We start from the raw sequence: 13,656 nt of genomic DNA, 5'->3' as shown, positions 1-13,656 counted from the left end.
TCAATCACCCCACTTGCACCTGCAAACAGCAAAGAAAGACACAACAGAAGCAGTAATAAATCAGCTATAAAAGCCGAACATGCAGTATTTTTTAGGGGCTTTTTTTTTAGATTTTCCTTTGAATCCTTTGTAACAAAAGAAAGATATCAACAAAATAATAAAAATCATCAAGCTTTAAGGTGATTCTTTCGTTTCTGTTTCAAATCGGTTTTTATTTCTCTTTGTTATCTATTTTACTTCACTGCATAAATAAAAAAAATGAGAATAAAAACAAGAGAAAGGGACCTTACCTGCGCTGTGTCGGGGAGGAGAAGACGAGCGGCCTTCCCTCGTTCTTCAGGCTTTGGGCTCTTTTTTTTCGAGGTTTGGCCTTGGATTTGTGCCTAAGAGAAGCCCGGCTTCAAAAAAGGATAAAAAAGATCCAATTTTGAGTCGCCGGCAACCGCACGAGGCGGTGCTAAGGCGGAGGTACGCCAGAGGCCTAGATCGGCCGATGACCGGCACCAAGGCCCGAGAGAACGAGGGAGGGAGAGAGCTCCTCTCTGTTTTTTTGAAAAATGGTTTTAAAACTGTTTTTTTAGTGGTTTTTTTAGCATTTATATTAATTTTAAAACAGCGCCGTTTTGGATAAGGGGGATCCGCGCGTCAACCCGACCCGAACCGAAGGATCCGCGTGTTTTTACTTTTTGGGCTATTTACGCGCGCAGTCCCTCTAATTTGTGGCGTGTTTCAATTTGGTCCTATTTCGCTATTTCCTTTTATTTTTAATTTGGCCACAAAGTTTTATCTTTCTCTCAATTTAGTCTACTGCTACACTGCGTTTTAAGTGCTTCGGTTTATTTGCAGTTTTGGTCCCCCTCTTTCGGCGGGTATCATGATTTAGTCCTTTTTTTGTTTTTTTTATTTCGATTTCGCCCAGCATTTATGTTTTTATTTCGATTTAATCCCTTTTTCCAACAATTTTATTGTTTAATCAATTATTTTAGTGTTATTATTATTATTATTATTATTATTATTATTATTATTATTATTATCCTTAGTATTATTATTAATACTATTATGACTATCATTATATTTACACTCATAATTATTTTTAAAATCTTAGATATATGTGACATATTATTTTCATATAATTGCTTACATAAGTACATATATACTTATATATTTTATATACATACATAAATACTCATTCTATATATATATTTATATATGTATATTTATATTTCTTTTCTTTTTTCTCACGAACATGTATATACTTACTTCCATATTTTTTTCCATATAATATTTTAAAACAATTACATATGTTTTATTTTATGATTTCAAAGTATGTATATATATATATATATATATATATATATATATATATATATCACGTGAATACATTTACATAATATATTTATACGTACATATTTTTAGTTTTTATAAATATATATATACATACATATATCTTTTTACATTTTATAATTCTATTCATTTTCTTTATTTATTTATTCATTTATACTATTATTATTATTTTGAGTGAAGGTTTTAATTTTATTCTTTTTTATATTTTACTTGTTTGGAGGTTGTAGGTTCGATATTGTTGCTATTATACTTTTGCGTGTATTATGATTCTACCATGCATAACAACAATGTATTTTGCTTTCGCATTTTTTGTTACGGTTTTCGTGTTTTATTATACTCGATTTAACAAAATTTGTTTTGAATAAATAATATTTCTTGTTTAGATTCGAGAGGGTTGTACCGTAACTTACTGGGTTTCGATTTTTAGGATAAATCTAAATGTACGAATCTTTTTTAAACTTAAATTTTAAATGATCTCGGGATAAAAAAATCGCGTCCTAACTTACTGGTCGTGATCTCGTTTTTAAATCCGAGGGGGCTAAAATTTTTTAAATAAACAATTTTCATTCGCGTATCGAGAATTTGAGACATTGTATTCTAACTTACTGGATATGATTCTCTTTCTCGATTAACGTGAAATATACTTCTTTTTCCAAAAATTTTCATTTTAATACAAGGATCGTATTTTTAATTCTTTCAAGTTCTCAATTTTCGACATCAAGACATTAGATAATCAACTAGGTACCAATTTCTGGGCGTTACGAGGGTGCTAATCCTTCCTCGTACGTAAACGACTCTCGAACCTATTTTGTAGATTTCGTGGACCAAAACCGTTGTTTTAATAAAATCAAATTATTTATTAAAAACAACCTCTTTCCAAGGTGACCCAATCGCACCTCAAAAAGGATTGGTGGTGACTCCCTTTTTCGTTTTCAAAACCCAAGTCGACCCCATTTTTCAATCCAAAAAAAAATGGTGTCAACAGCTTGGCGACTCCGCTGGGGACTTTTTCAAAATAAGTGAGTCGAGCCACGAGTTGATTACCTTTTGTCTTTTTGTCGAAAATTGCAAACTTGATTTAAATATACGATCCTTTCATTGTATTTCATTCATTTTATCATGATTCTCATCGTTGTAATTGTTGTGGTGATTTAAATTTCGGTATCTTGCTGCATATTGTATTGCATGACCTTTGGTCACACCCTTTTAAGTGGGAGTGAGAAGCTACTCCTTTGTGAGGTTTTCACCTCCGTGCAGATAGTGGATCACTTTCGAGATACATCCGTACCTATGTCTTCGTGAGATTTTCATCTCCGTGCAGCCATAGGGAAATGTATTCCCCTGAACCGAACTCGGTCTATATGAGCATATAATGGGTGAAGATCGAGGAATCTACTGGTTTGGGTACCCTTACTTTAGAGCCAAACCTCATGTAGTGAGCCTTAGGAACTCACCCTAGGTAGAACTACACCAAACCCTAGTAGATACCCTGATATATGCTTTTATTCTTTCTGAATTGTCTTGGATTGTATGTTTATACCTGATACTAACGTTTGCTGTTTTACTTTGGATACATGACATTTCAACTGCATGGCATTTCATTATAAAAGGCGTTGGTTCATATTCGGTTTCTAGAAAGAAAGCTTATCATGGAAAGAGGATTTCTTGATAAGGTGGAAGATAATGCGGCGGTCCGAATTTGGTCAGAAATGACGCAGCGAGAGAAAGGGGATAGTTTGGCTGAAGGATATGAATCTGAGTTATGGGACTTCACCCGTATTATCGTAACCCAGAACAATTTGCAATAGTTGAAAGAAATTTGGGGCTAGTTGAACGAGGAGGACAGACAATTGTTCTATTCCGATTATGGGGATTTGTCGTACCTGCTAGATATGAAGGTAGACAAGCACCTGTTCCGGGCTCTCGCGTAATTTTGGAACGCTGCCTATAGTTGTTTTACGTTCGGGAAAGTCGACTTAGTGCCTACGATAGAAGAATATATGGCTTTACTTCGGTGTTCAAAGAGTCAAGTCGACAGAATCTACTCAAGAGCTGCAAATGCACCCTTTTTGAGAAAGTTGATGAACATAACAGGTATGAGTGAGCAGTGGGTCACAGCCCGAATCAAACAAAAAGGGGATAACAAATGCATTTCTTGGAGGAATTTGAAAGATGTGGTCCCAGTGCATCCAGATGTAAAAAAGAGGGTAGATGTCTTCGCTTTGAGCATATACAGCTTAGTTATCTTTCCCAGAGCTTTGGGGCATATTGATGAGGCAGTCACTGATCTATTCGACCGTCTCGACAAGGGAGTTACTCCGGTTCCAGTAATTTTAGCGGAAACATTCAGATCATTAAATGCCTGTCGACGAGCGGGTGAAGGCAGATTTGTTGGATGTGCACAGTTATTACTTGCGTGGTTCCATAGTCATTTTTTGAAAGTGGATAAGGTGTCATATCGGGTCTTCTCTGAAAACTATTCACCACTAAAGGAGATAGTAGGTACACCGAGAAGAGATGACATTTCGATGGAAAAATGGATGGCAATTCTCTAGAGCCTACAAGAAAAGGACATTAAGTGGAGAGCTCTGTGGTTACTTCCAGACGAAATTTTGTATCGGTGTGGTGATTTTGATTGGGTCCCTCTACTTGGAATTTGGGGAGCTATTGGATATGCCCCGTTATTAGTGCTCAGACAATATAGGACAAGATAGTTTATACCCGCAACCCAGGGACTAGCCGGGTGTGAATTCGCATACGGGGGTGATGGTTACAAAAAGAGGATTCGAGAGATATCCAATGCGTGGAACCAAACTCGACGAATGAAGAGATTGGCTATAGGACCAATGACGACTCCTGAGTACGATGAATGGAGGGTCAGAAGAATCAATGACAATATTCCCAAATCAAGTCACGAAGGCAATCAGTCATTAGAGGAGCATTTAAGGGTCGTCCTTTCTAAACTGGAAATTTTAAAGCAAGATTTTGAAAGAAGAAATGCAGAGTTGGAAAAACAGATAGAGCAAATAGAGGATGAAAAGATGAACTTAAGGTTAGATGCAGATGTTCAGAAGCTCGAAGCGGAGTGATTAAGAAAAGGGAAAGCTAGGGCTGAAGAAGATCTAGATAGCTTGAAAAAAGACTACAAGAAATTGCGATTATCAATGAGGACTTCCGGGTTGGGAAAGACTTTAGAGCAGTGGCGCGAGGAGATTCAAGAAGAGAAAAATAAGGCTGATAGATGGGAAAGGAGATTCCAAGAAGTCCAAGCATAGAACGAGGCTCTAAAGAGGAGTTTATCAGAGAATCAGAAAGAAAAAGGGGGAACTAGAAAATAGAGTGACAGAATTAGAAGGATCTCCATATCGGCATCGAAATCAAAATTCTGTGATGGAATTGAAGGCAAGTCTAAATAGAATTGAAGAAATGAAAGAAAGAATTGAAGAGTTAGAAGCAGCATTGCGAAGTTACGAGATTCGAATTGAGTACTTGGAATCTAATGAAGATCGTCAAGCCGAGTAGTTGCGCTACTTTCAGAACCAAGTAAGAAATAGAGATCACATTATGGCAGAAGCCATGCTTCAAATCCGAGAGGTAGCTGATCATCTGCAGATGTTAGCGGTACAAGCTGATGTGTTAAGCGTGAAGTACGAATTAGAGTCAAGTCGAGGATAGGAGTTAGCCTCGTTACTTAAGAAGATTAGAGTTTTGAGTATTAGGGCTAAGTCGTATCTGTAATCCACCTTATGTAAAGAAGTTTGTTTTCTAATAAAGTTTTCAGAATGAAATTGAATTAGAATTAACGCCTTTTTGCATTCATTTCATGCATTGCATCATATTATATGCATTAACAACCATTAAAGGACCCTAATTAAATAAAATTATTTAAGTTAACCTGGAAAACCAACACCCCTACGGAACTCGAACGAAAACAAAGAGCATGGATCAAAGATTAGAAAAACTTGAACAGCTCCAAAGAGATATGCAAGATCAGATGCAAGAGTGGCTGAAAAAAATTCTACAAGAGATGACAGAAAAAATGCGTGAGTCCCAAGACGACATGATGGCACGGTTAACGCAACTGTTGAAAGGAGGAAATGACAAGGGAAAGGACCCTATTGTTAATGTTGAAGAGAGAAATAACGATGAACCCCTTTACCCTCTAGGTTTTACCCCCCCACACGCGCATACTCAAGCTGAGTTGTACCCACAAAAATCCTCTGTTACAATTAGACCCCAACAGTTTCAGACGGGTCATTCAATGCTAATCGGAGTAGGTAATAATCACGAAGAGAATCTTACCAATCTCATGGTTCTTGATCTCGATGATGAGGCAAAAGTGGAAAAGAAAAAATAGATCTGTCGAAGCAATTAAAGGACCGGTGTAAATGGCTAGAAGAGAAGTTTAAAGCCATGGAAAGTGCTGATTACCACCGAGGAATGGACGCTAAAGATTTAAGCTTGGTACCCGATTTGGTTCTACCTCCCAAATTTAATATGCTAGAGTTTGAGAAGTATGACGGGACAAGTTGTCCTGAAGCTCATATTACTATGTTTTGCCGAAGGATGACCGGGTACATCAACAATGATCAACTGTTGATTCACTGCTTTCAGGACAGTTTGATCGGGTCAGCGGCTAGATGGTACAATCAATTGAGTTGAACTGAAATCCACTCCTGGAAAGATTTGGCGCAGGCCTTTATAAAGCAATACAGACATGTGATGGATATAGCACTCGATCGAATTGTATTGCAAAACATGGAAAAGAAGACTAATGAGAGCTTCCGACAGTATGCTCGGAGATGGAGGGAAGTGGCAGCGCAAGTTCAACCACCACTTTTAGAGAATGAGATAACCATGCTTTTTATCAATACCCTGAGAGCTCCATTTCTCAATCACATGTTGGGCAGTGCCACTAAAAGCTTTTCAGACATAGTGATGTCTGGAGAAATGATAGAGAACGCCATAAGATGTGGCAAGATAGAGGCAGGAGAAAGTACTAAAAGGTCAGCACCAAGGAAGAAGGAGTACGAGATAAACAATACAAGCACGTTTAATAGGGACCATTCTAAATCAATCACGGTGGGGCAAGCCAGTGCAGTAACCACTAATCAGCAAAGTTTTTCGAAACAGGAATCCAATCCAAGGCCAAATGTAGAGAAACTTCAATTCACACCCATCCCAGTGACGTATAGGGAATTGTACCAGAACTTATTCGATGCACATATGGTATCTCCATTTTACCTAAAACCTATGCAACCTCCATACCCTAAGTGGTATGACGCAAGCGTCCAATGCGAGTATCACGCGGGGACCAAGGGGCACTCAATTGAAAACAGCATTGCATTCAAGAAGTTAGTTGAAAGACTTATCAATTTGGGGATCGTAAAGATAGGTGACTCATCAAGACCAAACGTAGCAGAGAATCCGTTGCCCAATCATGATAATAAAGGGGTGAACGCGATAATTGAGAATGGAGGAAGGAGAGTCAAAGCCAACGTAGCAGAGATAAAGACCCCCTTGAATGGGTTTGGAAACAAATGGTGAAAAGAGGTATCATCAAGCAAAATTCAATAGAAAGGCCTGAAGGAGCTAGGAAGTTTTGTGAGTTCCACGCAGAAGAAGGCCACGACATCAAAAAATGTACAGAGTTCAGAACCATGGTGCAAAACTTAATGGATAACAAAGAGTTAGAGTTTTATGAAGAGATTAAGGGACTAGAAGAGGGATAAGTTTATGCTGCTGAAGAAGGATCTGTGGGGAAAGCCCAAAAGGCTAATCACCCAGTGGTGATTATTTCAAAACCAATGAGGAGAGAATCTGGAATACAAATAGCGCCAAAGGTCATAACCCAAAAACCTGTATCCTTTCCTTACGAGTATAGCAAAAAAGTTCCTTGGAATTACGACTGCAATGTGACAATCCCAAGAGAAGAGAGCTTGGTAAATGCTTCAGGAGAGGATGAAGGATTCTATACACGAAGTGGGAAACGCTATGATCCGGCAAACGCAAGAGTGGAATCTGGAAAAGGAAAAGCCTTAGCAGTTGAGTTGGGGAAAGTAAAAACAGACAAAATTGAACCGCGTGTCAATCAGCCGGTAACTGAAAATAAGGCTAAAGAATTTCTAAAATTCTTAAAACATAGCGAGTACAGCGTGGTAGAACAATTACATAAGCAACCGGCTCGTATCTCGGTGCTTGAATTGCTTCTAAGTTTAGAGGTACATCGTAATGTGTTGATTAAGGTGCTAAATGAAACTTATGTCGCTAGCGATATCTCAGTGAATAAGTTGGACCGTTTGGTTAACAATATCAGTGCCGACAATTTTATTTTCTTTAATGATGATGAAATACCGCCGGGGGGAAGAGGAGCCACAAAAGCATTACATATCACTACTCGCTGCGGGGAGTATATGTTAGTGGGAGTGCTAATTGATAATGGATCAGCCTTGAATGTTTTACCCCTATCTACGTTAAATAGGTTACCGGTGGATAGTTCCCACATGAAATCATGCCAGAATATAGTGAGAGCATTTGATGGTACCGAAAGGAAGGTGATGGGAAGAATAGAAATACCCCTCTTGATTGGCCCAAATACATACGAAGTGGATTTCTTAGTGATGGATATCAAGCCTTCGTATAATTGCTTGTTGGGGAGACCATGGATTCATTCAGCAGGGGCGTTGCCTTCATTATTGCACCAGAAGTTGAAATTAGTGACAGAAGGCCGGTTAGTTACGGTTGACGCTGAGGAAGACATCATTGCATCGGTAACCAGTGACGCACAATATTTGGGAGTAGATGATGAGGCGGTCGAATGTTCTTTTCGATCCTTAGAGTTTGTAAATGCAACTTTTGTCACTGAGGGAAAGAAAATCCCAATGCCCAGTATATCTAGAGCCACAAGGATGGGACTACAAATGACAGTTGGGAAAGGAGCTGTGCCTGGAAGAGGACTGGGAAGATGCCTTCAAGGAAGGATAGAGGCACCAGTGGTAAAGGACAAACGAGACCGTTTTGGTTTAGGATTTAAGCCAAATGCTAAGCAAAGAAGGAAAAAGTTGGAGAAAAGACAAGAGAGGAGGAAGGCACATTTGAACGGAAAAGAAATTGATTGGGAACCGTTGGCTTTCCCCCACATATCCAGGACCTTCGTATCAGGAGGAACCATGTATTCTGGACTGAGGACTCCAAGAAAGAAGACCACAGAGGAAATGTTAGGAAACTTGAACATCAATGCCATATTTTAAGAAAAATCTGAAGAAAGAAGTACATCAGGCATCTATCCCATTGAACCTGGGAGTGTTTTAAATAATTAGACTGCAGAAGAAATGCCTGAAGTTTGTAGAGCTTTTTCAGAGTAATATTCAAAACATACTAATTGTCCTAAGCCTAGAGAAAATGAAACTTTTTGTGAAATGAAATGGGCTTATATTTGAACATTGTGATTTCAATGAAATACATTTTCGCATTTTGAGTATATATTCTTTTAAAATTCTTGTCATTCTTTCGCATGAATAGTCATCTTGGATGTTTTTATTCCAAATCATTTCTTTCTTTTATTCATGACCACATTAAATAAGGATCCTTAAATTTATAATTCCCTGTACATTCTTCGGTACTTATAATAGGTCCCAAGATATCAATGACATGAGTGACTCTACTATGGACTTAGAAAATCCTTTCGAACGAGATATGTGTTTAGAGGAATCTCAAGATTTTGAAGATAACATAAATTGCAACCTATCTCCGGACTTACTGAGGATGGTAGAGCAGGAAGAGAAACAAATCCTACCTCATGAGGAGACGATAGAGACGGTGATCCTGGAAGAGGGAAAAGTAGTAAAGATTGGCACGTGCATAGCTGAAGAAGTAAAACAAGACCTCATTGAATTGCTTCGAGAGTTCAAAGATGTCTTCGCATGGTCATACCAAGATATGCCGGGGTTAAGTACTGACATCGTAGTTCACTGACTTCCTATAAAGGAATATTGCAAACCAGTTCAGCAAAAACTCCGAAGAATGAGGCCTGATGTTGTATTAAAAATAAAAGAGGAGGTGCAAAAGCAATTCGACGCTGGATTCCTGCAAGTGGTCAAATACTCCGAGTGGGTAGCCAATATTGTTCCTATCCCTATGAAAGATGGGAAGGTACGAATGTGTGTAGATTATAGAGATTTAAATAAGGCTAGCCCAAAAGATAACTTTCCCTTGCCGCACATCGACGCTTTGGTGGACAACACAACAGGGCATTCGTTGTTTTCTTTCATGGACGGTTTCTCTGGATACAACCAAATTAAGATGCATCCTGAGGATATGAAGAAGACTACATTCATAACCTTATGGGGAACCTTTTGTTATAAGGTAATGCCATTTGGGTTGAAAAATGTAGGGGCAACGTATCAGAGGGCCATGGTAACACTGTTCCATGATATGATGCATAAGGAGTTAGAAGTTTATGTTGATAACATGATTGCAAAATCTAAAACAGAAGAGGAATATGTGCAGGTCCTTAAGAAATTATTTATGAGGTTGAGAAAATTTCAGCTAAAGCTAAATCCAGCGAAATGCACATTTGGGGTCAGATCAGGAAAATTGCTGGGATTTGTAGTTAGTGAAAGAGGAATTGAGATTGATCCTGACAAAGTAAGGGCAATACAAGAATTGCCTCCGCCGCGTACTCAAAAAGAGGTTCGAGGTTTTCTAGGAAGACTGAACTACATCGCTCGGTTTATTTCACAATTAACCGAGAAATGTGACCCCGTATTCCGTCTCCTTAGGAAACACAATCTAGGTGTATGGGATGAGGAATGTCAAAAAACTTTTGAAAAAGTCAAATACTACTTGTCCAACGCCCCAGTGCTGATGCCACCTCGCCCAGACAAGCCATTAATATTGTATCTAACAGTATTTGAAAATTCCATGGGATGCGTGCTTGGTCAACATGATGAGTCAGGACGAAAAGAAAGAGCAATCTACTATCTCAGCAAGAAGTTCACCGAATACGAAACAAGATATTCACCAATCGAGAAGTTATGTTGTGCCCTGATCTGGACAACTCGGAGACTGAGACAGTACATGTTGTACCATACAACCTGGCTAATCTCTAAATTGGACCCTCTGAAATACTTGATAGAATCAACCGCTCTGAATGGAAGAATGGCCCGATGGCAAATTCTCCTATCTGAATTTGACATAGTCTTTGTGAACCAGAAGGCGGTCAAAGGGAGTGCAATAGCGGACTTCCTGGCAAGTAGAGCTCTGGAAGATTATGAACTATTGAACTTTGATTTCCCAAATGAAGATTTGATGTATGTTGCAACTACAGAAAAAGATTTCCAAGAAGGTGGTCTTTGGAAGCTAAATTTTAATGGAGCTTCAAATGTTATAGGCAACGGAATCGGGGCAATACTCATGTCCCCTAGTGGAGATCATTACCCTTTCACTAGCAAATTGGATTTTGATTGCACAAATAACATGGCTGAGTATGAAGCTTGCATTATGGGCATCCGAGTAGCCATAGAGTGGAAAATTAAGGTGCTAGAAATATACTGGGACTCTGCATTAGTAATTTACCAGCTCAAAGGGGAATGGGAAACAAGAGACCCGAAGTTAGTCCGCTATCGAAAATTGGTTATGGAATTGATTGAGGAATTTGATAGTGTCACCTTTAGCTATCTCCCACGAGATGAGAACCAGATGGCAGATGCTTTGGCTACCCTAGCTTCTATGTTCAAAGTGAACAAACTAGAGGATATGAACCCTATCCAGATCAGCATTTATACGGCTCCAGCCCATTGTTGCAACATTGACAATGAAGGGGAAGAGGATGATCACCCCTGGTATCATGACATATTGCGATATGTGAAGAGTCGTGAGTACCCTGACCGTGCGACGGAAAATGATAAGAAGACATTAAGGAGATTAGCCATTGACTATGTCCTAGATGGGGAAATTTTGTATAAAAAGGGAAAAGATTAAGTATTGTTGAGATGTGTGGATGCTGTCGAGGCTAAGAAAATTTTGGAAGAAGTGCATGAAGGTATCTGTGGAACGCATGCCAATATCTTTACGATGGCCAGACAATTATGAGATTTGGGTATTATTGGTCCACCATGGAAGGGGATTGCATTAATTATGCCAAAAAGTGCCATAAGTGTCAAATTTATGGTGACAAAATCCACGTGCCACCGTCACCCCTTCATGTTATGGTTTCTCCATAGCCTTTCTCCATGTGGGGAATGGATGTTATCGAGCCAATATCTCCAAAGGCTTCTAATGGGTATAGTTTTATCTTTGTGGTTATTGATTACTTCACTAAATGGGTGGACGCTGCTTCATATGCAAATGTCACGAAGTCAGCGGTTTAGCAAGTTTCTGAAAAAAAAGATCATATGTCGATACGGGATGCCCGAAATGATCATATCTGATAATGCGTTGAACTTGAATAACAACTTAATAGCGGAAGTTTGTAGTCAGTTCAAGATCAGACACCACAATTCGTCACCATACCACCCAAAAATGAATGGTGCCGTGGAAGCAGCTAACAAAAACATCAAGAAAATTGTAGGGAAAATGACTGAAACCTACAAAGACTGGCACGAAAAATTACCTTTTGCTCTTCTGGCATATCGTACCTCTGTTAGGACCTCTACGGGGGCAACGCCGTTTTCTTTAGTCTATGGGATGGAGGCAGTTTTACCCATAGAAGTTGAAATCCCTTCTCTCCGAGTATTAGCCAAACTAAAGTTAGATGAGGCTGAATGGATTCAATCTCGATATGACCAGCTAAACTTGGTAGAAGAAAAAAGGTTAAAAGTTATTCGTCATGGTCAGATGTATCAGAAACGAATTATGAGGGCCTGTAACAAAAAAGTCCATCCCAGAGAATTTCACGAGGGGGACCTGGTTTTGAAAAAGATTATTCCCCTACAAAAAGATTTTAGAGGAAAATGGATGCCAAATTGGGAAGGTCCTTATGTGGTAAAAAAGGCCTTTTCAGGAGGAGCTTTAATCTTGAGCGAGATGGATGGTAAAAGCCTGCCAAATCCTGTAAACTCAGACTCAGTCAAGAAATATTTCACCTAAAAAAAAGAGAGGAGAGGCCAAGGTGAAAACCCGTAAAGGGCGCCTTGAGACCAAAGGGGATTTGAGTTGAAAACCTGGAAAAGGCGGCTCAAATTTTGAAGAAATATGAGGTGAACGGAACAGCTCAAATTTTGATCAAGACTTGGGGCATGTGGTGGTCTCGCTATACCTAAATCACAAGAAAGGGTAGGCGACATCTTGGGGTATCGACAAAATACTGTAGATTCCCTAAACACATGTTAAAGCTTATGCAGGGAAACTCGTGCTGCGATATCTAGGGCACCTGTTGTTATCTTATATATTTTGAATCTTGGCAAAAATTTGTTGTCTTGATTAATGTATTCATTTCAAGCTTTGCTCCCCAATAAAATTCCATCTTATCCATTGTTTTTATCTTAGCAAAATTTGCTATCTTGATTAACTTATTTTGAGATTTTGTTCCCAATAACATTTTTGTTTGTCCATTGTGATAATTTTGTTCAAAACATTTAAAATAACGATTAATGGACTGAATGTTCAAACAAAAGAAGTTTTGTATATTACTCTAGAAATTTCTAAATAATGAAGGAACCTGAAACAGGACTGTTGTTTAGAACACACCAAATTTTAAGGGAAAAGTCTAAGTCAGGACTATCCTTTCAAACTTTGTTGTTCAAACAAGGATTGAACAAAATGAGAAGATGTCATGTTGGTGACAAGGCTTCAATGATTACCGAATGATGAGAAGAGGTTCCTCGGAAGAGGAAATTTTGGCATAAACTTTTGGCGCGACACCCTGGAAATGGTGTAAGTAACCAAGGAAATTCATATCCTGTACTCCTAATTTACAGTAGGAGGAGGATGGTTTTCAATTTTATGTCCCAAATTACGATGGGCTTAACTTTGAAAATCACAAGGAGTTGAACTTTGAAGATTACAGTGGGGGCAATCCGACCAAGTAAGAGATGAACATTACCAACCGGACAAGATATCATTTTGACGCGTTGGCAATAAGGACTTATTGAGCAAGGGGCAATAACAACTCAAACATTGAAAGATCATTTTGCATTCATCCATACACATTTAGCCAGAATATTTTGATTCATTTTGATCATAATCACTAGGCATAAATAGGTTCGTATAGGTCATGTTCCCCAAAGAACAGATCAATGAAGATGGCAGGTCTTGCTTTCCTGAGTTGACAGAAGCAGATCGAAGTAACCATAGTTTGCAAATTAAAAGATT

The 13,656-nt window shown here is 38.7% G+C and overlaps 1 protein-coding gene across 1 annotated transcript; it reads left to right on the top strand.

The window, feature by feature from the left end:
* The first annotated feature begins 5,757 nt into the window (after positions 1-5,757).
* LOC128036212 (uncharacterized) lies at positions 5,758-11,325 on the top strand. The gene is given in 3 exon segments (XM_052627131.1): positions 5,758-6,887; positions 7,229-8,560; positions 8,976-11,325. Coding segments are annotated over 3 exon segments (4,812 nt in total).
* The last annotated feature ends 2,331 nt before the right edge of the window (positions 11,326-13,656 follow it).

The sequence above is a fragment of the Gossypium raimondii genome, chromosome 13, assembly GCF_025698545.1.
Source record: "Gossypium raimondii isolate GPD5lz chromosome 13, ASM2569854v1, whole genome shotgun sequence".
NCBI lineage: Eukaryota > Viridiplantae > Streptophyta > Magnoliopsida > Malvales > Malvaceae > Gossypium > Gossypium raimondii.
Note: the sequence above shows the minus strand (reverse complement) of the source record. Positions and strands in the feature narration are given on the sequence as shown.